Source organism: Schistocerca piceifrons, chromosome 7 (assembly GCF_021461385.2).
Source record: "Schistocerca piceifrons isolate TAMUIC-IGC-003096 chromosome 7, iqSchPice1.1, whole genome shotgun sequence".
In the NCBI taxonomy this organism is placed as follows: Eukaryota; Metazoa; Arthropoda; class Insecta; order Orthoptera; family Acrididae; genus Schistocerca; species Schistocerca piceifrons.
Genome location: NC_060144.1, coordinates 497,597,823 through 497,625,322, shown reverse-complemented (window position 1 = coordinate 497,625,322; position 27,500 = coordinate 497,597,823). Strand labels below are relative to the sequence as shown.

General features: G+C 37.3%; 1 protein-coding gene across 5 annotated transcripts in view; it reads right to left on the bottom strand.

Annotated features, from left to right (window-relative positions):
• Positions 1-27,500, bottom strand: part of LOC124805123 (SET and MYND domain-containing protein 4-like) — a 136,689-nt gene that overhangs the window by 15,176 nt on the left and 94,013 nt on the right. For all 5 annotated transcript variants that reach the window (XM_047265579.1, XM_047265578.1, XM_047265577.1 and 2 more), the window contains 2 exons: positions 26,395-26,627; positions 22,803-22,997 (listed from right to left, as the gene is read on the bottom strand). In XM_047265579.1, coding sequence (XP_047121535.1) covers positions 22,803-22,997; positions 26,395-26,627 — 428 coding nt within the window. The remainder of the gene's footprint in view (positions 1-22,802; positions 22,998-26,394; positions 26,628-27,500) is intronic.

The window sequence follows — 27,500 nt, the reverse complement described above, 5'->3', positions numbered from 1 at the left end:
TAGTCCGATGATGGTTCAACAGACAGCCAGACAAATTCTACCAAAGGGGCATCTCAAATTTAGTGCAGCAATGGGTTAAATTCTGAACTGGTGTGAGCAATATGTGGAAAAATAGTGTAAGGTATGATGAATAGTACACATATTTGTAATTACCTCTATGTACCTTATTTCAGCTAATGAATAATAGGGCAAAGACTTTCTGTTTCACCCTCATGCAATGATCAGTAATTTATTATATCCATTATTAATATGTAATAGTAACAGTAGTAGATTTATTCATCCTTGGATCACTTTTATAAGTGTATTGGACATGTTGCAGTATGGTAGTGTAAGAACAAAAAACATAATTCGTACATGATTATACCAGGGCATTTACACATTTACAGATAGTTGACAAAAATTGGGCACCTCGTAGTCTTACAATAGGAACCATCTCAGCATTTACCTGAAGTAATTTAGGGAAACCAAGGAAAACTTAAATCTGGGTTGCTGGTTGGAGACTAGAGCCAGCATTTTTTCAAATACTGTAACAGCCAGTCAAAAAAGTACATCCTTGTTCGGTTTATCCTAGTATGCAGTATTGTTTTGCTACTACATTCTTGTGAAGAATTTAATTCAAAATATAAAACAGCTAGTGCTACAGTATTCAGTCAGTCTCACCACCACTCCTGCACACACGGTACAACATTATCAACTGAGATCAGAACCATTTCATGTGCCACAACTTCACTTATGCTTGCCAGAAAAAAATGAATCAGCACCCTTCTGTACTGAATGATCTAATGCATCAAGTTAACAGCTCACCAAATAGCTGAGGTGCTTTCATCAGTAGGTACATGAACTAGACATAATGTTGCTAGCTTTTGGACAAGTCCTTCTTCAGAGCTACAAGGGATAGTAATAGTATTAATTATAACCTTGAATAAATAATAATAAAACAAGTCATTTTTTGTTTGTTTGCAGGTGCATCTCTGCAGCTCTGGTACACATTGAAACCACCACATCTCGGTTTTGTACCACACCAGAAGAGGAGCCATATTAAATGGCACATCCAACTGATAAAACAGAGATGAGCTGAGCTATTTTACACACACACATACACATCTGTATGATGAGTGCAGCAGTGTACACCACAGTTCTGAAGAAAGATTCATCTGAAAGTTAGTAACATGCCTTTTTTATGTGCCTATCAACAACACCACACATCACCTATTTGGTGAGTTGTTGCCTTTACTCTTTAAATTTTTTATATTCAACTGCAAACTTTCTATTACCACAGTTTTATCCCTCTGGAGTGAATGAGATGTTGATCTCATAAAGAAGAGAAAATGTGCTATTATCTATTGTGGAGCTTTGGTGAAAGTTTTCTTAGAAAAAAGAAAAAAAGGAAAAAAAAACGTTAAATACAGAAGTCTGTTATGAAACATGAGAGGTAATTCACAGACATGTCTAAGCACCAAGCCACTAAAGACAGGCTTGGCTGATCAAATGCCCTGATTTGACAGTTTAGGGGTGCACCACATGTGTGGGTTACAGGTACGCATTGTTCACTTGGAGGTAGTGGCTAGGCTTCAGCCGCTGAGCCCATAGCAGATGATACACTCCAACTCAGCTACTTGCTGAAACAGGAGCCTGTGAAATAATATGCTTGCAGAAGGGCTTCAGATAGCCTGTTGGTTTCATGCTGCTGGGTAAAAAACAGTTGTCTGGCTTTTGGAAGACAATGGAAAGAAACACCCCATGGGTGGCACTTGGGACTGCAAATATTATTTTACAGCCACAAAATCAAAAAAACTAAACTAGTATAGCTAAAATTATGAAAGCAGATCAAATTGAAGAGAAAATTGAGACTAGAATGTGCATCATACATGGTATTGAGACAACCAGTAGTTTTTAAGTTATTCATGATGCTAGTTTTGTAAAGACCTATGAATTTTGAAAATTCTTGAGTGATTCTGACAAAGTCAATCTCTACAGATAGTTCTTAGTGAGCTCTATGAGAATATAGTAACAGATTTTTTAGATGCGGTTCTGTGAGTGGTGTGTTGGTTGCAACTTAAAAATGTTAGAAATTTATTGGAAGACAGTTTCGATGGACTACAAGAACTTTACCTGTTGCTCATGAGAATTAGACTTGGATGATATTTCACCAATTAGCTTGGGTTCAACTTTGATTTTGAAAGCAAGTGCTGAACTTGTAATATTTTACTCCAGTTAATTATTGCGGGACTTCGCTCTTGTGAGCAATGTTGAACTTGCAATATTTTCTTGCCATTTAACTTGGGTTTGTTTTTCATTCTGAGAGCAAGTGCTGGAGTTATATTATTTTTGTGAGTTAACTTGGGTTGGACTTTGATTTTGAGAACAGGTGCTGAACTTGTATTATTTTTGCCAGTTAGCTGAGGTACTTAAACATTTGAACACAAGCTGTGAACTTGGATAATTTATGATAGTTTGCTACAACTACTGAGTAGTTAACATAATGTGGTGTGCTGCTCTTAGAATTTTATTTGTAAAGTATTCAATCTGATGTTATGGTAGTCAGAAGCTAAAGGTATAATAAACGTTATTTATTTCAATCTAAAACCAGTGAGTGTTGTGAACATTATTTCATCTCTGCTCACAGTCTGTCTGCATTTATTATTTTGTAATCAGTAGGACTGTTTATTGAGTAATGCAGGAGTTGTGTAGTTATCCCCTAGATTTTATCAAAGCCAAATGTTACTAAAATCAGCCGTGCATGTAATAAACCATTAATTTGGCAGGACTTTAGAAAAAGACTGGGGAGGCAAGTACTTTGCATATGACTTGTGTTGCATTTAGTAAGCTCTTTAATTGACTTTGTCAATTTATTTTACTAATTCATTCCTTGAGAAGTGAAGAATTACAGCTCCTCTGGCAGTAGAAATTGACGAAAGCGATAACTCGCAAATTAAGATGTAGAGGGTTGAAAACCAGACCAGTGTTGTTTTATATTAGATAAAATGGGGTCCACATCTTGCTTAAAGGAAAACCTTTATCTCTATTAATAATGTCATCAGATAATTGTATTTCAATGGATTCCTTGAGCACACGATCCCAGTAAAGAGAAGCCAGAGCAATAATTTGCGTCCCTTCAGATAACATGTTACGCCCTTCATTGAGACAATGTTCGGCGATGACAGATTTTTCAGGATGGAGCAAACGTATGTGATGCTGTTGTTCCATACATTGGTCATGAACAGTGCAAATAGTCTGTCCAACATAGGCTTTTCCACAATGACAGGGAATTTTATAAACTCCAGGATTTCTCAATCCCAAATCATCTATAACAGTTCCAAACAGGGCTTTAGTCTTGGCCAAAGGCAAAAGAACACTTTTAATATCATTTTTCCTAAGAATTCTAGAAATTTTTGAAGAAATACTTCCAACAAAGGGTAGAAAAGCAACTGATTTACTAGTATCCATTTCTGATGTTCATTCAGTTCCACTGTGATTGTGTACCCAGTGACCGCACCTCAAGATGGCAGCCAGATGGATCCCTGAAATATTGTGTAGTGAAGACGATCATATCCAGGAGCATACCCATGAAGAGCATAAACATGTAAGATGCTGGGAAAATCTAAGGAAACACATAAAATCTACACTGTCAGGAAAATACTTACTGCTTGAGATGAAATTCCAATACTGCTAATAAACACGTTTAAAAGTGGAAACACTAAGCCTAGATTTTTGAACTGTTAGTTCTTGCCTCATAAAATAAAGAGGAACAGGTTGGAGAAGGTTAGAAATGAGTGGCAGGTCACCAGGAGTCCTAGATGAGAAGGTTGTGAGGATAAGGGAGGGCCCCAAGTGAGTTATGTGCTTGATGAATACAGGCTTCGAGTCATGTAGCACTATTTTCTATATTATTTCCTTTGTGCTATATCATTTATATATCTTTTCTGTTTATCTGCCTCAGTTATCTTTTTCTATCAATGCTATTCTCTTTGTGTCATGTACTTCAGAGTGGCTTGCAGGGTATGGATGTAGCTGTAGCTGTAGATGTGTTAGGATGTGGTAATGACAGAGGAATCACACAACATATATACTTTTGAAGTTATTGAGGACTGAAAGTTAAATAGCTTTTCTTTAACTTTTATGATGCATTATTATTATTATTATTACTATTATTATCAGTCTACTTGGACTCTTATATCTTTATCTCAATATGGTTTATAAATTATCCGATAGAACTGCTGGCCCATACATATGTTCAAGAAAAAAATGTGTAGTACTATGAAAAGGATAGATTGTTACTCATCATATAGTGGAGATGGTGAGTTGCAGACAGACACAACAAAATGACTGCTAAACAACAAAATGACTACTAAACAACAAAATGACTACTAAACGTGTAAGCTTTCGACCAGAACGCCTTTTTCTGAGTAGACAACATATCCGACTAAGCACATAAGCTCTTGGCCAGAAGGCCTTCTTCTGAGTAGACAACACACACACACACACACACACACACATACACACACACACACACACACACACCAACTTAGCTCACACATACATGACCATTGTCTCTGGCTTCTGAGACCTCGGTAGCCAGAGACAGTGGCAAGAGCCAACTTCTGATGTGTCAAGTTACTAGTATTCTCTATAGAAAGCCATATTCATGAAATGATTTAGTGAAATTACTGGTAAGTAACAGGAGAATATATTGTCTGTACAAGAATGCATATGCTGGTTGGCTCTTCAACAAAATAAACAACATCCTTCCATGACCAGTCTGACAGAGTAAAAAGGTCACACAAAAATGCAAGAATCTAACAAATAGAGCACAAAGGCCTCTTGGAAGAAAAATGTGTCCTCAGCATGTACTTAGCTGCCAATGGCATTATGTAATTAAATACATCAGTTTTCATCAGCTCATTGAAGTTAAGCAACTTCATTTGTGGCCTGGCTATACCATGTACTGCAGGCTGCATTCCCTTTGCTTTTATGCCAAAGGGGAGGAGCGGTGTTGGTGTAAACTCTCTGATTACCAGTCTTTACGTCAACTCCTAGATTAAACTTCAAACTTTTGTGTGGTGTTTCTTGAAGTAAAAGCATGTGATACACATACATTACAAGTACCTGCACTTAACCAGATACACTTAAACACACAGGTCTCACACTTTACAAGGAAAAGGTACCACTGTACACAAAGGATAGAGAAAACCTTTACAATAAGGCAGATGAATCTACCCTCTGGGGTCTCCCAGCCAACAATGCCATAAGACTACATTTTACTCCATACTTACAAGTGTGTGCAAAACTACAAGGTGACAGTAGTCTTCAACTTCCCTTCGGTGGCAATATTGTCACTGACCATCTACCCTTAACTGAACACCTTGTATCACATTTTGCCAGTTTCTCCACATTCAGAGTAGACGTACTTACATCAGAAATGCATTTTGGAGTTTACATACCTATCCATCTCTTCAAAGCACATAAAAGGATATAATGCATCATTCAGAGAGTGGGAGCTTTATTGTGCATTATGTAAACTTCCATCACTGCTCATTATATTATATCTATTATAGTAATTAAAGACAACTGAAAATTATTTAGTGGGGTCAAGAACTTGCATACAAGTGAACAAGGGAAGGTTAAGAGCTGTGGGTGTATAGCCTAGTACCAATCACATTCCCCTGTTTTGGTTTTTATACTGTTTAATTATTGTTTAATAGATGATAGTAAATGCCTGGAAAACGCGTGTAATTTTGAACCACTTTAAAATCGAATACTACTTGCTTAATAACTCCTTATTGTCATCTTTTCCTTTGGATCCTCTAATATTCTCCCTCTCATATCATTTCCATGGTTTGCCTATCACCAACATTTATTTCAGTTTTAATGGCTTGTCAATCACCAACATTTACTTCAGTTTTAATGGCTTGTCAATCACCAACATTTACTTCAGTTTTAATATCCACTAGTATTTAAAATAACTCTATTCCTCAAAATTCAGCCTTCCTCCACCCATGATGCGACATACTGACTCATTCAACTCACTCTGACTACTATCCAACACATGCACTCTCAAATTGCAGAATTTATGTTGTCAACCCTACAATACCCAACTAATACCTCTCCCTCAAAAAAATTTGGCTCTCCACATATATGAAATGCTTACAACTAGCACAGTACCACCAGGTCCTGACTACATCCAAAATGGGGGCCTCAAATAAAAATGAGCATTCCTATTTCAATAATGTGAAGGCATCATTATTGTTTCTGTACTGAAACCAATGAAAGTTCCACATTTCATGTTTCTTCTCTGGACCAGTCTGCCTCTCCAACAGATAATGCAAGCTACATGATAGCATGGTTAACTGGCATTTACACAGATGCTTCAGATTGTGAGAACACTTGTCTCAGCTTCAAAGTAGTTTCTGTAAGTTCTGATCCACCACCAACCATTGTGTGTGCTTGAGAATGGCAGTCAGAAAATCTTTCATGCACAGTCACCACTGAATTCATATTTTCTTTGACCCCAAGAACAGCAAATAACTCCTCCTGCAGGCACGACATCCTTGGCACACATTATGAATGGGGTTTCAGAGGCTGCATGCCAATATTGAACTGAAAATTTCTGTCACTTCTATTGTTCCACATCTGCACCATAACTACTGTCAACAATCACTGTGATCAAGTCAACGAACTGCGACAGGGATTGGTCCTCAGTGTGACCATTTTAGCAGTTGCCATCAATGAAATTGTATCTGCAGTGGGCCCTACAGCTCATTTTCCCTGTATGTAGGTGACTTTAGTATATACTATACTGTTTCATCAGAATGTGCCACTGAAAATCAACTTCAGGGACTAATCTTTAGAGTACAAAATTGGAATTTGAAGCATGGATTTTGATTCACCCCTCACCACCCTAAAGGCTATTAACACACTTCTAAAGACTTGTGGGTTTACACAGTAATCTTGAATACTACTTAAGAAACATGACCCCTGGCAACTTGTTTGACAACAAGCTGACATTACACTACATATGTATTCTAAATATAGACTTATATTAAAATTAAATGTCATTGGTTACCTTAGCAGCAGCACCCGGAAGCTAACATCAAAGCTTTTTTTATCCCTGTATAAATCTGTGAGACTATCACGCCTAAAATATTGTTATGTTGCATATTGATCCACAACATCATTGGTGCTATGTGTATTAGACTCCATAAATTGTTGTACTGTATACACGGCATCCAAGAAATCATCATAACTCTCTTGACTTTGTTCACATGGAGAAGTAAAGGTTGTTTTACTGGCGTCTCTGCTTTGAAGTTGACAAATAGGATCGTTGTCAACATTGTATTGTTTTGTTTCAGCATTGCATCTTTTCAGTTGTGAAGCCATGGCTGATGTGAGTGGACATAGTTACACTGTGAACCATGATTATTGGCATTTGTGTGGGTACAATGATATCCACAGTCAGTGCAAAAGATGACAGAGATAACAAGAATGTTTAGAGATTGCTTTGCTTTGGCAAAGCCTCACTTCATTAACCATCCTTGCTTGATTTGCTGAAACATGCTTTTGTTTCAGGTAATGTCAAAGACAGGCCATGAAGTGGACATAAAAAAAAAAAAATGAGTGAAATGTGTGCTGCCGTCAAGCAGTAAAGTGATCTGTCTCAAATTAAATTCATTCTCAAAAGAGCAACTGCCTAATGCCTAATCACTCATGATAACCATTTGTGTTTAACTAGGAGTGACAGACACAATGAAATCAACTCACAAGGGAACCTCCCCATCGCACCCCCCTCAGATTTAGTTATAAGTTGGCACACTGGATAGGCCTTGAAAAACTGAACACAGATCAATCGAGAAAACAGGAAGAAATTGTGTGGAACTATGAAAAAAATAGACAAAATATAGAAACTTAGTAGTCCATGCGCAAGATAGGCAAATTCAAGGATAGAGTGAGCTCATGAGTACAGTGGTCCTGTGGTTAGCGTGAACAGCTGCGGAACGAGAGGTCCTTGGTTCAAGTCTTTCCTTGAGTGAAAAGTTTACGTTCTTTATTTTCGCAAAGTTATGATCTGTCCGTTCATTCATTGACGTCTCTGTTCACTGTAATAACTTTTGTGTCTGTGTTTTGCGCAAGCACCGCAAACTTGCAGTTAGGAAAATATTAATTGACCTTGTTATTGAAGTCGTGAGCTATATTTACTGGATTCATATTGCCCACGGAATACATCTCACATATTTAATGCACTCTCCTCCAAAGTAGCGAACAGTCAACTGCCAGCCAGAGAGCCTCGTTAGCAAGAATACTCTCTCTTCCGTGCGCTGTAGTTGACTGAGGGTCGTGTGTTTCCATGTTTGCTTAGGTGTAGCGTCCCCATACTACGGCGCAGTTACCTCGCATCGGGCGGACAGATAAAAATTGTCTGAAAATAAAAAATTAAACTTTTCATTCGAGGGCAGACTTGAACCTAAGCACCTCTCATTCCGCAGCTGCTCACGCTAACCACAGGACCACGGCGCTCATCAGCTCAGATGGTCCGTGAAGTTGCCTATATTGCGCATGGACTACTCAGTTTATATATTTTGCTTATTTTTTTCATAGTTCCACACGACTTCTTCCTGTTTTCTCGATTGATCTGTGTTCAGTTTTTCAAGGCCTATCCACTGTGCCAACTTATAACTAAATCTGATGGGGGTGCGATGGGGAGGTTCCCTTGTCAGAACTGACCGTCTGCTAGAAGTGAGATTAAAAAATTTTAAGAAATAATCTTCAACGTTCCTTACTGGACTGCATACATAGGTCCCAGTCTCAAACACTTTCACAGCAGGAAGTCCATCTTGTAATGTGTTTCCACCTGTTCAAGAATTTAAAGAAAACTTGGTCCTAGCATGACAATAATTAATGAAAACCTCAACCTGGAATGATTTGTACAGAAGGATCTAGAAACAGTTAAAGAGTTGATTATCCATTTTTGCCCAGCTAAGGGGTGCAAGCAGTGCTCTTTACTGAACATGGGCAGAAGTTTTACAGCAGGGTTAGCATCTCTCACTCAAGTTGTAAACTAACTCCAGACAAGGAAGATAAAAATTTTACTTATGCCAGTGGTTTGATGAGCTGCTTTTTTGGATCAGTATTCAGTGTTGTAGTATCCTAGTCTCATAAACCTAGGACCTATGTGATGAGCTTCACAGAACAGGTACTAAGGTTTGTATTCTACCAGGTCATGCGGATATCTCAGGAAGTGAATTTGCTGAAATTACTAGACATAAAACTACAACTAAGATGCATCACCCTAAAAACCTGAGACATTGAGTAGCAAGCCACCACCACTCTCAGCAAACTAAGGACAGTTAAGAAAACTTCAGTTGTATAGTGTATATTCACCAAGTTTCCTGGAAGAGGTTAATTGCAATGTACAAATTATACATTGGCCAAACAATGTTCCCCCATAATGTGGTGTAGTGTCTGAGTGGTTCCCATCTAAATGTTGGATATATCTTCACTAGGTTTTCTATACTGGCTGATTTCTAATCTTTCCCTTATATTAGCAGATGAAGAAACAAGTGAGCTCTATGGTTTGTGAGGGAATGTAAGAAATGGAGTGTCTCCTCCTGTAGACAAGTTTTGGGAGGCACACCAGCCATTGGCTGTTCCACATTGAAACTCTCAGTCAACAGATTTACAGCAATCTCTTCATTTATTTGCTTCAGAGTAGTATATCGGTTCCTTGACTAGCTCACCTTCATGTTACTCAGAATTTTCACTAACTGTGCCACACCAAAAGAACTCTGTGCAAGTGAGAACAGTGATATTAATGGCTCTGAGCACTATGGGACTTAACATCTAAGGTCATCAGTCCCCTAGAACTTATAACTACTTAAACCTAACTAACCTAAGGACATCACACACAACAGTGATATTAATCTCACCATATATGAAACATCGTGAAGATAAAGATACTGATGACCTCAAAGTTTAATGAAAAAAAAAAAAAAAGAACATAACAGTATTTGGGGAACAACAAGTGAATACATGAAACTCAGTATACCCATCCAGTGTGTTAATTTCCTCACACTAAGACCTCTGGTCTTTAAACTTGGTGTACCTATGACTATACTGCCTACCACTATCTCTTCATATTTGAGTGTGCAATAATTCTGTAAACTGAAATGGGATTAATTTGTGAGGAAACACCTTCCTAACATCATTCTGTGCCCTGTCCGTATGTTGCTGACTCCACAATGAATGGGCCCATCCATGAACTGCTCTAGGCAGGACTCAAAGGCTCACAGATCTACTCCTCTGAGCTTCTGATATACCATTGCAATTGCAACTCCTCGAAGATCACGAGACATAGCAAATTGGGCTAGCCCCATTTGCTAGAACTCTTTCTTAACTACATTTTTTTTTATCTTTTACACATAGTACATGTACAATAGTTACTTAAAATATCCAGTTTCTTATTTAAGCAGAGATTATTGAGGCTTTATTATTCACTGCAATGTTTCTTAAATACTGATAACAATAAGACGATTAGTTCATCCAGAAATATTCTCCTTTAATATTAGTGACCAACTATAAATGCAAACCACGTGAAGGTGAAATTTACAGTGAGCAAATAGCTGTTTGTTTCTAAGATGGGTTAGTTCATTTGAAAGTCCTCATTCATGTCTTCTCAACAAACATCTAACTATTTCCAAAAACTCCACATTTAAAAAATTATTCATACTCAAAAAAATTCCTGTTTCAGAATGTTCCAGTTAAACTTGCAGTTATTTCCCATATTTAGTACCATAGTTTTGTAGCCTAGATTTTTCTGATTCCAAAAATACCCAATTTCATGAAAATGACTTGTTAATTTGCTAAACAATGGAAAATCCAGGATGGAATGTAACAATATTATGAAAAGGAAAGTTGCTACTCACCATATAGTGGGGATGCTGAGTTGAAGATAGGCACAATAAAAATATTGTCACAAATAAATAAATCTTTCAGCCATTAAGGCCTTTGTCAAGACCTTGTGTCTATGTCTATTGTTGACAAAGGCCTTAGTGACCGAAAGCTTTATTCATTTGTGACAGTCTTTTTATTGTGCCTATCTGCGACTCAGCATCTCAGCTATATTGTTAGTTTGTTAATTATTCAATTTGGAAAATTTCACCATCTTTAAGCTTTCTGGCAGGCTTTGGCAATCCCCAATAAATAGCAGTCATCTTCATAACATAGTATGTATAATTTTGTTATTTTCTGGCCATCTAACTTATAATTAAATGGATGTGCTTCCTTGCTGATTGTTTCTTTATGTTTTTTTAAAAAAGTTCTCACATTTTTATGTTAATATTCAAAATGTAATAATAAATTACATTACTTATAATTGAATGTACCTATAAGTAGACATTAATACAATAGTAGTTCGAAAAATTTCTCTCGTTTTTGTGTTAATATTCAAAATGTAATAATAAATTACAATATTTATTATTGTATGCATCTATAAGTTGACATTAATACAATAGTAGAGTCAGTTCTCGTTTAGCTTCTAGAATATGAACATAATGTTATAAATCATTGACTCGTTCCCATTCAGTACAGCAACAAGATGTAACTATTGTGGTAAGTATCTGTGTTAAGTAATTAAACTGCGAACATCTCTGTGTCGCTATCAGTCAGTCAGATAATACCATTTATTTCATTAACATTATGCAGTCAGCTGCTATGTCCATGCCAAGCTGTTGGAATTTAATTATCTATGTGATTCAGTACAGCAACTATATCCGTTGAAGTCAAGGCTGAACAGAAAAATGGTCCAATTTGCCATGTAACAAACTTAAATCTCATGTTCTTTGTCAGTCAGAACTCAGTAGTGAAGGTGTACAGTAGATATGCTGCCACTGTGTTAAAACAATAACAGTGTAGGTGAAGTTCCAACCTGTGATATATGACCTATTAAAATTCCCGGATATGAGCTGATTGTCATAATGCTTCTTGTGTTAATAAATGTAAGAAGATGGCAAGTTAATTTTTGTAGTGTTGTGTTCATTATTTAACAACTTTCCCTTAAATCAAATAACCACAGGACAGACAATGGAATAAAGCAGCTAGACTTCTGACCTTAAGTCCAGGTCAGTAACACTTCAAGCATAATGGGGTAATAGCCCTATTGTGGCTTTGCTAATCTTTGTCAACTTTATATCGGCCTATGACAAATGTTTCCCATATCTCAGAACTAGTTTCAAAACCTTTAAATAATTCATTCTAGCACATTCAGCACTGCTTATTCTGCAAACTGTGTGTGATTTGTTTAAGGGCGTTCGAGGATTTTGCCCTGCAAAACAGGGACCAATAACATAATGCTAATAAATTATGTGTGAGTTGCTGGCCATTACTATGATTCAGGAGGCAAAATGTGTAGTACTGTCATTATACATATATAAAAGTGAAAGTGATACTGTTGCTAGCTTTTGGAAATAATAATTCTTTTCTCAGGGAGGACAGAGATTGGTTGGGGAAGGTTAAAAATAAAGGGCAGGTCACTCTGATCCCACATATTGGTGGATGTATCCCTCTCATCAGGGGGTCTGAGTGACTTGACCTTCCATGTCTTGTGTTTTTACATTCATTGGATTACTTTATTATGAACTTTATAAGCTAACGGTCTGTAGACATTTGGAGCCAAACCAACCAAAACCTAGATATTACTTCTTTTATCTATTTTATTGACAGATCTGGTCTTTTATCAACGACTTTTCTGCAGGTTTAGCACTTTGATTAATAGCTGAGTTACTTTTGATTAAATATGTTGCTGTGAGTACAACTCCCCCTCCCCTCCCTGCCCACACCCCCTCTCCCCACCCACCCCACGAAAGCTCTTGTTCAGTTTGCTATTGGAGATAATAGAGCTTGCCTTGTTCATTAGTGCAGATTTAGTCTCTCAACTTTTCCACTGGGATGAAAGCTATAAGGAATATTGTACTCTAGCAGAATTCCTTTTCCTTCGCACCAATTCTTAAACTCACAACTGATGTATTCACCACATTTATCACACCTTGTTTTCGACGCTTTCTTACTGAACTGATTATCATTTTCTAACACACAGTTTCTTATGAATTTTGCAGCCTCTGACTTATATCTTAACAAATAGGTTACACAAAAATGAATGAAATCATCTAATACTGTCATGTAGAATCTGTATTCAATAAATGCTGGGCAATCATCTTTCTATATACATCTTGTGTCAATATTGACTGCATTTCAGGTTTAATGTTTTCTTCATACAATCCACTTCTTGTTTTTAGTCTTTTTAGAATGAGTATTTTATCTTTATAAATTTGAACAGAATGTTTGTTGTTGTTTCCTGTTGTTACTATTTTTATTGATTTATTTTGTTTGACAACTTTTACAGTACATACTATCATAGTCTTTCACGTTTGTTAATTTTTCCACTTTATTACACATCTGTTCTGCACACGTGCTATCAACAGCCATGACTATCTCTTCTTTCTCGTTAGCTTCTTCAGAAACATTTCCTTTTTTGCATTCAAATACAATAAGTGCAGTGTTTTCTTTCTTCTTTTCTGTCTTCTTTCTTGTATTCTTCAGGGACGACTCTTCTCTCCAAAGGGGGCAAGGGAGGCACTTGCCCCTCCGGGGATCTGGATATAGACTTCTTATTTATTTATTCATTTTGATCCAACATCAACTGTCTAAGATCTGAGATTCATATATTTTTAGAAAAAAGGGTCTTCCATCTTATGAGTGTACTAAATCTAGAAACTTGTGTTTTGAATACACAGTATTGTTTAGGAGCCATAATTTTAATTTCTTTTTTTAGTTCTGTAATGGGCAGTTTGGAGATATTAGGGTGAAAGCAATTCACTAGTTTTATGCCTGCATAGTGAGGGCTTTTCTCATAAAGTGTAGTTCTTTGAGAGATATTGTGGGGTCTCTCTGTACCTCTAGTGTTGTGGTCATGTATTTCTTTATTAAGTGTTTTATTACTGTTTAGTGCCATAATGATTACATACTGTTTATGAACAGATAATATCTTAAATTCTTTAAACAAATTTCTGCAGGATTCCCTGGCACACTTCATTCCCATAATTCTAAGTGCCTTCATCTGTATGGTAAGTGCTCTTTTTGTATTACTTTTACTGCTGGATCCCAATACCTCTATCCCATAGTTTGGATGGGATTCAAATAGTATAAAATATATTTGCCTCAGAGTGGTAATGTTACAAAAAGATGTCAGTTTTCTTAGGCCATATATGGTAGGAGATAGGTTTTCACAAATATCATTTATGTGATCAGATTGATTTAACTCTGCATCAAGTGTCAGGCCAAGAAACTTGGTCGAGCATTCTTTTTTAATGTATTCATCAACCTCTAAAACTTGATTTTCATGAGCTTTTTGCCTCACAAGATCAAATTCAATGTAGACTGAATTGCTTGTATTTAATTGTAATTTGTTTTCATTACATTTTGCAGAATTATGCCTGCTGCAATATTGGATTCAAATTCAAGTTGTGAATAGCTAGCATTACAGTATATTAATGTGGTATCATATGCATATAAGATAGCTGTAGCTGGGTTTCTTGTAGACTGAATGTCATTAACATAAATAATAAAAGGAAGTGGTCCTAATACTGACCCCTGTGGAATACCAAAATTAAGGGTCAATTCTAGTGTCCGATACCACCCGTCGGCTTTGACAAATGATGTAATGTGTGATGTTATTTTGTTTGTGCTGCAGATTGCTGTCGATGAACGTTAAATGCTTTCTCTGGATTTCCTCGTTACACTCATATATTAAAAATTCGATGTAGATTGTTTTGTTTTCATCTCGTAATTTGTTTTCGGCATCTTTTGTTAATGAACGTAGTCATGATTTATAAGTAGTCGTGATTTATAAGGTCTTGTGTTCTCACGGTGTTCGTTATGGATGAGTCAGTTATTTTTACTGCGAAATTCTGCTTCAGAAAATGAGTGACCGTAAATCAACTACAAAATTTTTGCAATCATTGGGAGTCATTGTGGGGAAAGAGAAGGATTTCACTGTTGCAAGGCCATTTAGATGAATATTGTTGGAGGAAGAGTATTCCTAAAGGTTATTGTTTATTTCTTGCATTTATGAAAGTAGTCAGCAAAATGTACAGGCCTCGTTTCGTTAGTTAGGTGTTGGTGGGTCCTATACTTTTTTCTTGTTTTACGTTGCGTTTTTTTTATGTTACTGTATTGTGCGAGTGCTACTTTTTTGGTTTCTCTGGAGGGAGCTTTTTCTGTCGTTTTAATATTTTCTGGTTACAATGGTGGGCCGAGGGGTATTGCTGTGTCTTTGTCGGAGGGTTTATGCGATTGACTCGTGGTTTCATTTTTTTATTATTTTCAAATTTTGCGCCTGATTGAGGGCGGGAAGAACTGATTTGAGTGGTACCTCATTCGTGCCTGGAGTTTGTGTTTCTTATTATTTTTTCATTAGTTATTCTGGATTTTGCTTCTTTTGTAACAGTTTCACCTTCTGACATTATTATGCCTTGCTATATTCTTATTTCGTTCTCGTCAGCCTCGATATTTAACTCCTTTGGAATTTCATATGCGGTATGTTTCTTTTTATATAGCCACTATTATGTTTTCCTTTTTGATGTTTTTGCTACACTTGCCTTAATTTTACTGTCACTCCTGGTGTATCGATTTTACGGAGTGTTATTTGGAGCTACTGCAGCTGGTGTGACTTTCGTGTAGTATAGTTATTGGTTGTAAGGTTTGGTCTTTTTTGCATTTTATTTCTTTACATGTGCAGTAATCTGTGTAAAGATTTTCATTTTTTGAAAGTCAGGTAGTATTCTGTAGTTCAGTAACAAGATCATTTTTTTACACACGTTTCTGATATGTGATTTTTGCGCAACAAACAGTAATATTGGAATCGGTAATTAGAAATGACCTCCTACATAGGTTGCTTCTGGTTACCGATTCCAACTATTCGACGATTAATTATTTAGATCGTTTTTGCAGTACGTGTAGAAAATACAATAGAACAGGCTCTGCTAACGGTACACTACGCCTTCCACATCACTGTCAACAGGTTCTACACAACGCTGTTCTATTATATTACATAATATATGCACTTTTAATTGCTCTCGTGTTCTTATTTATTTCAGTCATCTTCAACTCGTTTAAATGAAATTCGCGCGTACATAATAGTCACATTAAATGTATTATTTTATGGCATACTACATTCATTTGTTTACGAGTATAATCCGTTCCATTCATAGATTGTCCATTGCAGCATCTTTGCCTTGCATATGACGTCATTGGTCAAAGCCGACGGGTGGTATCGGACACTAGAATTTATCCAAAATTAATGTCAGCGGTGTTTGATTTGTATGCTCCCTCTATAGTGCTAATAGACACAAACTGCTTCCTATTTGTCAAATAGGATCTAATCAGATTATGGGCTGTGCCTTGAATGCCATAGTTCCACAGTTTGTCCAGCAATATGGTCATATCAACACAGTCAAATGCTTTTAATAAGTCTAGAAAGATGCCACATACATGTTCTTTATTATCTATTGCTTGAGTGATGTCTTTGATTAAGTTGGATGTTGCTGTAATGGTGGATGACCCCTTGACAAACACGTACTGCCCCTTAGAAATCACTTTTTTGCTTACCAGGAAGTTCCAGATTCTTATGTACATTACTTTCTCAAAGATTTTGGATATTATTGGAAGAACAGATATGGGTCCAAAATTTTCTGCTAGATTTCTGTTTACTTTTTAAAAAATAGCAACAACTTGAGCAGTTTTCAACTCACCTGAAAATAGACCATCTTCCATATAAAAGTTGATAATTGCTGATAAAGGTGATGCAGTTTTATGAATACATTTCTAAAGAGTGTCCAGACTAAGACCATCATATCCTGTTGCTTGAGAATTCTTCAAACTACTCACTATTTTAATTTTTCTTCTTCACTTGTTGGTGCCAAAAATATACTTCCTGACACTGGTGTTCCTCTGAATTTGTATTTGTGGTTTTTAAGCTGACTGTTTCTGATGGAGCTAACAGAGGCAATAAGTAATTGTTAAATAGATTTGCTATTTTTTCTGATCAGTTTCTATTTTACCATTTATCTGAAAGTGATATTCTGTTGTATGGTGCCCAGAATAACTATTTGTCTATTTTCTAGTGACCATGATGTTTTGGAAATATTATGGCCTTGCGGTAGCACTCTCTCTTCCTGCGCACGGGGTCCTGGGTTCGATTCCCAGCGGGGTCAGGGATTTTTCCTGCCTCGAGATGACTGGGTGTTGTTGTGTCTTCATCATCATCATCATCATCATTCATCCCCATTATGGTTAGAGGAAGGCAATGGCAAACCATCTCCACTAGGACCTGGCCTAGTACACCAGTGAGGGTCTCCTGCATCGTCCCCTATACTCCTCGGAGTACAGGACCTCATCATCATCATTATTTGAGTTTTGAATGACGCCTGCAAAATGTTTCTGTTTTTCAGAATTTAGGAGGTCTCTATAGTGTTTCTAACCTTTTTTGAACTCTTTTTTTAATTATTTATTGCTCAAGTCATTTAACATAGCATACTCGTACCATCTTAGTTTTTCTCTAGCGTCAGTGACTGAACTTGATATCCAGTTTCAGGTTACAGCAGTGATGGAATGCTCTTTTTTTATTAATGGATAGGGTTGGTTGAAAATGTAGTATAGTGCACATGAGAATTTGCTATAACTGTAATGTGCTGTTCCAATCTATACTGCGTAGCATATTATCAAATGAGTTATATTTTGGTCTGTATTCATCCTAACATATCTATAGCAATTGTGTGTAGGAGCTTTTTTTATGTTCACATCTAGTTCTACTGCATGATGGCTTGACAAAGCACTTATAACAACATAAGATGTTGGATCATAAAGATGAATACCACTGATTATGTTATCGATTGCAGACTGGCATGTTTCAGTCTCCCTAGTTGCAGTGTTTATCAGGTATCTTACATTATATTCGAGCTGAGGTACTTGAATATTCTAGTGTGTAACTTATCTGCTAATACATTTATGTTGAAATCTCCGATAATTACTAACTTATTCAGGTGTGACATAAAAACATTATCTATCATGTCACAAAACTTTGTTAAAAAACTTCAAAGTTTCCACTTGGGGGTCCATACAAACATATAACATAAATATCATCACTTGGTATTTTTACACATGCTGCACATAATTCAGTTGTCCCTTCTAATGAATATTTACTTACATTCACAGAATTAAAATCAAATTTGCTTTTTACATACATTGATGCACCCCCACCTCTAGTGGAAGATCTGCAAAACTTATTAGCTAGTATCTTGTATAAAGGTTTAAAGAGTTCTAATTTGGCATCAGATAACCAGTATTCACTAATAGCAAGTAATCTGACACAGTTTCATTTACAAACACATCTAATTGTTGACATTTATTGCTCTGGCACTGTACATTATGTTGGATTATTTTAAAATTGTAAATACTGTGTTGTAAATTCCTCTGATTTTACGACTTAAATAAAGTCATATCTCTGTTTATCTTGCGGGCTTCCTCCTCCTTCTGCTTTCCACTAAAAATATTTTAGATGGGATGGAGGTACAGACTTCCGTCTGATGTCTGCAGTTTTTTTAGTTGACAGTGATGGTTCTGCTAATGTTGGAGTTGGCTCTGCTGCTGTTATGGGTGGTTCTGCTGTTGCTCTTGCTGTTGATTTTGCTGCTGGTATTAGAGTTGGCTCTGCTGTTGATGGAGCTGTTACTGCATGTGTTGTTGTTATTGTAACTGTTCTTGACGTTTTTACTGCTTTTGGTGGAGATACTGCTGTAGGAGTTGGTTCTGCTACTATTGATTCATACTGGCTTTTGATCAATTCCTAAAAATAGTTGTCTGCAGTGCTATTAATGTTAAATTTAGTATTGCCGAGTGAAATGGGAAACATGTTAGCTTTACCAAGCACAACATAACTTCCCATTATTTGATTATCAATCTGCCATGGTAAATTATACTGTTCCCTTGTTGCAGTGGCAGTTTTGATACTGTTGGCAGATGTGAACCATTACACAGCTGAAATAGAGTCCCCAACCTTCCCTCTGCCATTTCCTTGTACAGACCTTATCACGATCCAGAAAGGGGCAGTCTCAACACCGAGCGTGAAGTAAACATGGCTGCAGAATACTTGTCCAACATTTGTCTCCAGTTACCAAAAGGGGACCCTTTCTACTGCTGCACAACTTAATGACAAAAGCGGCTTACCTTCTGTCTGAAGGCTAAAACAACCTGCCTAGGCTCACTGAGAATATACTCAGGTTTACATGCGAGAGCGATTGTAGTAGATTCTGAAGAACACAACCACCCAACACTGTAGATGTGTTCATATATTATACTTCATATGTGGGGCCAAATGCATTTGTCAGAGTACCATTCTCTGCTCTGGAAGAGGGCAAAAATTGTGAACAAAGAAATACTGAATGAATGGATGAGTATTAAATTTTGAAATGCAATATATCTTGTGTTCTTCCCCTCAAATTAAGTTCTCTGGGCACAAATTAGTAATATCGAAAGAGCAATTTTAGAAGTTTGTACCCTCTTGGGTAAATTTTTCAGACACCCATGTTTTTGTGTTTCTTTGTTCATAGAACAACAGTATTTTTTTATAGTTTGTCCTTTTGTGGTGAGGACAGGACTTTAAAGGCCTGCCTAGGCTCGCTGAGAATATACTCAGGTTTAGTATTGCTGAGTGAACTTTATTTTTGTTGTTAAAGTAGTGCTCTTGTTCTCTGTTATTACTTTTCTTTCATATAGAACAGTATTCTTTCTTCTTAGGCTTCTTGCATTCCCTTGAAAAATTTCCATGTCCCCACAATTGCTACATATTAGATCCTTCCTGTTAAAAAGAATATTAAAGATGATACTCTCTTCATCATTCTTCTTCTGTTGTGAGCCTTGGAAATAAATTTCCCACAATCTTCTCACTACTGGGTGACGAATCGCATAGTGAGGAAAACTGTTTAAATTCACCTGGCAAAATAGACAGAAACTTGGGTATGAATATACTATCTGACATCTTTTCTGACTGTTGGTAGTTCAGTTAAAGAACTATATTCTGCAGTGCCCTTACATTACTTGCCATCTCATTAGTTTTATCACATTTGAAACTATTAAGTTCTTGAAGCAACTGTTGAGTTCTTTGAGAAGCATTTCTTTTGTATGTTGCTTTAAGTTTATTGTACACAGACTTGGAAGTTTCACAACACAATACATGTGGCTTTACCATTTCGACTCTTGTTCTCATAATGTTTCAATCTGCTGTCCCATTGCTGCCATTTCTTCTTTGTTTCTACTATTTCACATTTTTCAAGTGATTCATTTCCATCCATGGTATGACACAGATCTTGTGGTTAAACAATATTCTAATTTCTACACCCCACTTGCTAAAAGTACTGCTTTTTTAGATACCTGTTTATCACAAAGTTCTTTATTTTCTTGTGACATTTTAGTGTGACTTATTATTATTATTATTATTATCCCACCCCCCTTTCATTATTCACGTCTTCTATTTTTTACCTTTTTTATTTCTTTCTTTAGAGGTTTACACCCATAACCTGTTGTGTATTACTTTTATGTAATTACTTTATTGTGAACTTTTCAAGATACATGCACAGATTAGAGCTACATAAATTGTTGCATTGCCATCTTCCTACAACATAGACCACAGACAAATTTCATATACACTAACAACAATGTAAGTAAAGGTAGATTGCTACTTACCATAAAGACGACACATTAAGTTGTAGACAGGCAGCTCGGACCAGAATGCAACTGTCACATGGAATGGAAACAAGTCTGGAGGAGGAGGGAAGGGAAAGAGACAGCACTATTCAAGTGGAGGGAGAGAGGGGCACTGTTTGGTGAAGTGTGGAGGGACTAGACTGCCAACAGGCACAGCGTCAGGAGGTTGTGGAGCAGGGAGGTGGGACAAACAGAGCAGAAAAGAAGAGGAGCGGAAAAAGATGAATGAGTGCAGTAGCAGAGGGCAGCACACAAAGAGATTGGGAGACAAGGGTGGGGAGAAGCTGATAGGACAGTGGGGGTGAAAACTGTTGGGTGAAGGGTGTGGGAACAGTATGTTACAGCAGGCTGAAACCAGGATTATTACAGGAACAGAGGGTGTGGGAACAGTATGTTACTGTAGGTTGAAGCTGGGATAATTACAGGAAGAGAGAATATCTCATAAGGATAACTCCAATCTATGCAGTTCAGAAGATCTGCTGTTGGATGGGAGGCTCCAGATTACTTGAATAGTGAAGCAGCCATTGAAATCAAGCATGTTATGTTCAGCTGCATGTTGTGGCACAGGATTGTCTACTTCACTCTTGACCACAGTTTAGCGGCAGCCATTCTGTGTGCTGTCCTCTGCCAACACTCCCACCCATCTTTCCCCACTCCTCTCCTTTTTTGCCCTGTTTGCCCCACCTCCCTGCTCCACAACCTCCTGGAACTGTGCCTGTTGGCAGTCTACTCCCTCCACAATCTGCCAGACAGCAGTCCTCTCTTCCCCACTTAGACAGTGCTGTCTCTTTCCCTTCCGTATCCCCTCCAGACTGCTGCTTCCACGTTGTCATTATGGTAAGTTGCAATCCATCTTTCCCTACATTTTGATATTCCAACCTGGAGTTTCCATTGTTTTTATATACACTCTTAGATAATTCACATTATACTTGTTATTCCAGTTGCTGACCTTTAAAAACTCTCACAACAAGCTTTGCTTTTTTCCTGCTCTTCAACACTTTCAACATCTTCCCAACCTTCCCCATCGTATCCCTCCCTACCTTCTGAGGAAGAACTTACTAGTTCCAAAAGCTAGGAAGTGAACCACTTTTACTTTTACTTGTGGTTATCAGCAGTAATACACATTTTGCCTCCTGAATGTAAGAATTGTCCAGAAATTATGTGTTGTAATTTATTAGTTTTTTCAGTTGAATTTCTCTTTGATGAAGTTATTTATAATATTATGTTGTTAACTTCACCAAGAGACTACACACTACTCACACTGAATGTACAAACATGATCTGGAGATAATGCATTTAATGCTTTGCTTTTCATAATTATTTCCTTATATGCATTTTTTAAGCAGAGACTACTTATACTTGAAGCAGGAAGTATTCATTCAAGTTTTGGGGTAAATTTTGTCATTTACAATGATTTCTCATCTTATTCTTGCCCTGCTTCCTTCTTTCCCCAATTATATTTACCTTTGGAAATTGTCATTGATTTCGTGCCACTATTGTAACCAAGACAGCATTACACATTGTTGATATAACACAAAACTGAATTTTTTTAGTAAACTCAGGTTCATCCATACACTGAAAAACATCTAACAGGCATAATTACCATGAAATCCTTTTTTCTTTAAATATCAAACCATTCTTCAGTTTTATGATATGGAGAAATAACCATGAAGCAAGTCTAATAAAAATCTTACCTTGCAATGATATGAAAAGGATAGTTGCTACTCGTTATAGAGTAGAAATGTTGAGTTGCAGATAAGGCCTTTGTAGTGTGTGTGTGTGTGTGTGTGTGTGTGTGTGTGTGTGTGTGTGTGTGTGTGTGTGTGTTTTTTTTGTCTATTTTTGACAATGGCCTTGTTCACGGAAAGCTTATTTTGCGACAGTCTTCTTGTTGTGCCTATCTGCAAATCAGAATCTCTGCTATATGGTGAGAAGCAACTATCCTTTCATAATATTTTTACATTGCAGCTTCGATTTTCTGTTGGTTGAAAATCTTACCTTCATTCTTTCCTGCATTTTTCTCTTTTGCTGGGAAGAATTTTCCACTGTCTTGCAGAATTCGAAGAAGGAAAACAGCCATCAATGTACGCTGAAAGAAGTCATGTGGAGTTCTCTCCTCCTTGTGTGTTTCAAGATTCCAAACACGCAAGTACTCTTTAGCATGAGAATCTAGTTCACACTTTTTATTAGAACCTGGAATGTATTTAATGATATTATTAAAATTACTTTACATTTCTCTAACTCAAATGTTTAGTGCATAATTATTTTGAGGGTCATCCAGGAAGTAACAGTTGTTTTGGGCTATTGCAGCTGTGGGTGTGGCCATAACATTCCTACTCTCAGTATGTATCCTGTGGTGGTAGCATGTGGTCTGTGTCTCTGGTAATTTACTTTCTGTGATGTGTTAAAATATACACTGCAACAGAAAATCCCACCACTTGTGAGGTGCATTCTGTGATTAAGTTTTTGATGGAAAAGAACTGCAAACCAATTAAAATTTGTTGCAGTCTTTCAAATGCTTACAAAAGAAGAATAATGAGTGAAAGCTGAGTAAGGCAATGGAGTACTGATTTTAAAAATGGAATGGGAACACACAAATTCTCCTAAGAAACTGAGGAAGTGTTTGCAAATGCTGTCAGCAAGGAAGATCATAACTACTGTGTTTTGGGACTCTAAGGGAGTGATTCTCATTGATTTCCTTGAACATAGCACAACAACTAACTCAGGGAGGTATTGTCAAACACTGACAAAGTTAAGGTGGGTGATACAAAACAAATGTTAGGGAAAACTTAGCACAAAAGTTTTGGTTTTTCACGACAATGGACGTCCACACGTGGCCATTCATACCCAATAACTCCTATGGGGTTTTAGAAGGGATGCATTTGACCATCCACTGTACAGCATCGATTTGGTGATGAGCGACTACCACTTCTTACCAGCAATGAATACGTGGCTCACTACGCAGTCCTTTGATGCTGGCACCAAACTACCTGCTGCTATAAACCAGAGACTGCAATCACAGGTGGCAGGTTCCTACAGAGACAGTATTGAAAAACTTGTACCACAGTATGATACGTGCCTTAATTAGAATGACAATTTTATTGAAAAATAGCTTAAGCATTTTCCTTTAAAAAATATATCACAAAATTTGGTTTCTTTCATATTGTTAATTTTTTATTTCAGAACATCTGTTGTTTCTGGATATCCCTCGTAGTTACTAAATAACAAAAGTACCTAGAACCTGTGCATTGGAAAAGAAAAGTATGTTACAACTGTGTGGCTTGTCATCAGGGTCAGTTTAAGGCCCAAGCTACAAAAGCTGCCATTTGGAGCACTAATCTGAGAGGGGGTCCCAAGTGCAAGATCTGTATACAACTTGTATCACAATTATTAGCGAAACCTGACATGGTGAATGTGTATAAGGGAATAGGAAGGGGAGAGGGCATCCCCAATGATTCTATTGAAAAAATGTTCTCAAACCTGCCTTGCTTCTGTTGTGAGTTTACAAGTATAGTTTTATGATTAGTTATGTAGACAATGGTTTTTGTTTCAGAACATATTCTGTTCCCAAAAATTATTTTCCAGCTTCATCATTGCAACCATCACCTTTTTTATTACTTTAAATGAAGCACAATCCAAATAGGATCATTTAGAAAACTCCTTTTGGATTTGAAGCTCAAGATAAAAATTCTAACCAAAGCTAATCAAACGGCAGAACTAGTTGCACAGAATTATAAAAGCCTAGTTCCAAGTACAGATGGGACAACTCTGCAACAAATGGAGAAATTCATTACTGGTTTAACCATGGGCTTAGCACCAACTGCAGTACCAGGAAGTCATTCTTAGATCAGTCATGGAGTGAACTTTTGGTCATTTCCATACCTTTCTCAGCTCTAAGGTGCTAAGCCACTGAGAAATCTATGAATAATAACAGTGACACAAGCATGCCACTAATTCTCTGCTTTGAAGCATTCTGTACCCTTGAATGTTCTTTTTAATGTTATGATCCAAATTTTTGTAGCTAATAAAATATTCCCATTCTTGCCCTTCAAAGAGTCTTCTTTTAAAATATTTTTGGTTTCTGAATTCTGAATTAGTTGCAAAAGTTTTTAAAACTTTTATGATACTTATTCTGAAAGAAAACAGCCATATGCCTTGCAACAGCAAATGTAGATCTGCAGACATATAACACAAATCATTAGTCTTCAGAATCAGGCAAAAGGACTATTTAGAGTGCATGTTGAAAAGCCAGTAACAATCGAAGTTCAAAGCAGACAGCAGCACAGGATAAAGAGAGGAGAGAGGGGGGGGGGGGGGGAGGAAGAGTGGTGGAAGAAGGCATTACAAAATTTGGATGGGGAAGGAATGGTATGGACAGTAGAGAGAAGGGAAAATGTCTGAAAGTGAACAGAATCAATTTTCTTGTCTTTACTATGTCTGAAGGACAGTTTAAAATAGGTAGTAATATTTGAAGGATATGATGTATATGGTAAAACACTGAGATAATATGATATTTTTAAGGAGTGTAGAAATAATTTGCATGCTGTACTGAGAAAGAGTATGTATACATGTCATTCATAGATGAAGAGGCTTGTATAGGATAGTCCAGTCCTGTAACCCGGAAGGTGTACACGATCAAAGGCAGAGCCACGTGTGAAAGCACCCACGTGATTTACCAACTGACCTGCCTACACTGTGATGCATTCTATGTGGGAATGACCAGCAACAAACTGTCCATTCGCATGAATGGACACAGGCAGACAGTGTTTGTTGGTAATGAGGATCACCCTGTGGCTAAGCATGCCTTGGTGCACAGCCAGCACATCTTGGCACAGTGTTATACCGTCCGGGTTATCTGGATACTTCCCACCAACACCAACCTATCCGAACTCCAGAGATGGGAACTTGCCCTTCAGTATATCCTCTCTTCTCGTCATCCGCCAGGCCTCAATCTCCGCTAATTTCAAGTTGCCGCCACTCGTACCTCACCTGTCTTTCAACAACGTCTTTGCCTCTACACTTCTGCCTCGACTGACATCTCTGCCCAAACTCTTTGTCTTTTAAATATGTCTGCTTGTGTCTGTATGTGTGGATGGATATGTGCGTGAGTGCGAGTGTATACCTGTCCTTTTTTCCCCCTAAGGTAAGTCTTTCTGCTCCCGGGATTGGAATGACTCCTTACCCTCTCCCTTAAAACCCACTTCCTTTCGTCTTCCCCTCTCCTTCCCTCTTTCCTGATGAGGCAACAGTTTGTTGCGAAAGCTTGAATTTTGTGTGTATGTTTGTGTTTGTTTGTGTGTCTATCGACCTGCCAGCGCTTTCGTTCGGTAAGTCACCTCATCTTTGTTTTTATATATAATTTTTCCCACGTGGAATGTTTCCTTCTATTATATTGATATCATCTTTGTTTTTAGATATATTTATCCTATACATAGTTTTATAATCTCTTAAGAACATTTATTTCAGTTCAAACTACTATTTAGAATGAAAGTTTTTAACAAATAACAGTATTGTTACGTGTTGGGATTTTTTATTCCAGGTCATTGTCATAGCACATTTAATTAGAAACAAAAATCTAGCATTGTTTTACCTTTCCCATCTGTAGTCAAGTGAGGCTTTAGTCTGCAAAAAAAGTGCAATCCTTCAGGTTCTTGTGTTATTATTCTCAGAGCAAGCATGCAAAGGATACTCATGCCTGATCCTAACATGAGTCCCAAGTAACGGCATTCATGTTGATGATAAGTAGTGAGAGCCTTATCACGGCACTCTGACGAACAAAAAGCAACACCTGAACATGTAGGGCAGCCCACTGCTGTTTCCAGCCTGCATGACAACAAACAACTGCATGTCATACCTGTATGATCATATATTTTTCATATATATATTTTATAAACATACAAAAGGTACAAATATAAACATACAAATAGGCAAAAAATGAGTTTAGCAATAATGGTAATTCCTGGATGGAATAATGCATAAAATAAGGGAAAGACAATCACTCATCTATAGCTGACTAATGTGCGGAGTATGGGATCATGTAACAGAAAACAGCATTCACACTAGCTTTCAAGTTCTTTTCCTGTTTTTCTTGAAAAAGTGTACATATTCACGCACAACCACACAGGCACCCAAAAGCACACTCCCTCATTAGGACTGATTCTTGACTAATGAAGGTAGTTGCCTGGGCTAGTGGAAGTGAGGAAAGGGTATAGAAGGAAACATTAGGCAAGATGGGGGTAGTGGGACAGAGTGAGGTATGTATTTCAACTGATGACTCGGCACTGCACAGCAAGGCAAAAAAAGAGGGGGGGGGGGGGAAGGAGAGGAAGGTAGATGTGAAGAGGGAGGCAGGGGAGGAAGAGAGAAAGGGAGAGGATTGAAAAAGGGAGAGAGAGAGGTGGAGAGGGGAGAAAGAGATAAAGAGTTAGAGTGTGTAGGGAAGGGGGATCGTGAGAGTGCAGAATATGCTGGGGAGACAATTCTAACCTGCCTAGTTCAGAAAAACTTGTGCTGGAAGGGAATATCCATATGGCTCACATAGTGAAGTAACTGTTGAAGTCTTTGTGTTGTGGTGTGCAGTGTGTTCAGCAACTGTATGGTCAAGTTTATGGTTTCCCACAGCTTGGTGGTGGCCACTTGTGTAAGTAGGTAGTTGATTACTTGTCATGCACAAATAGAACACTGTATGGTTATCAC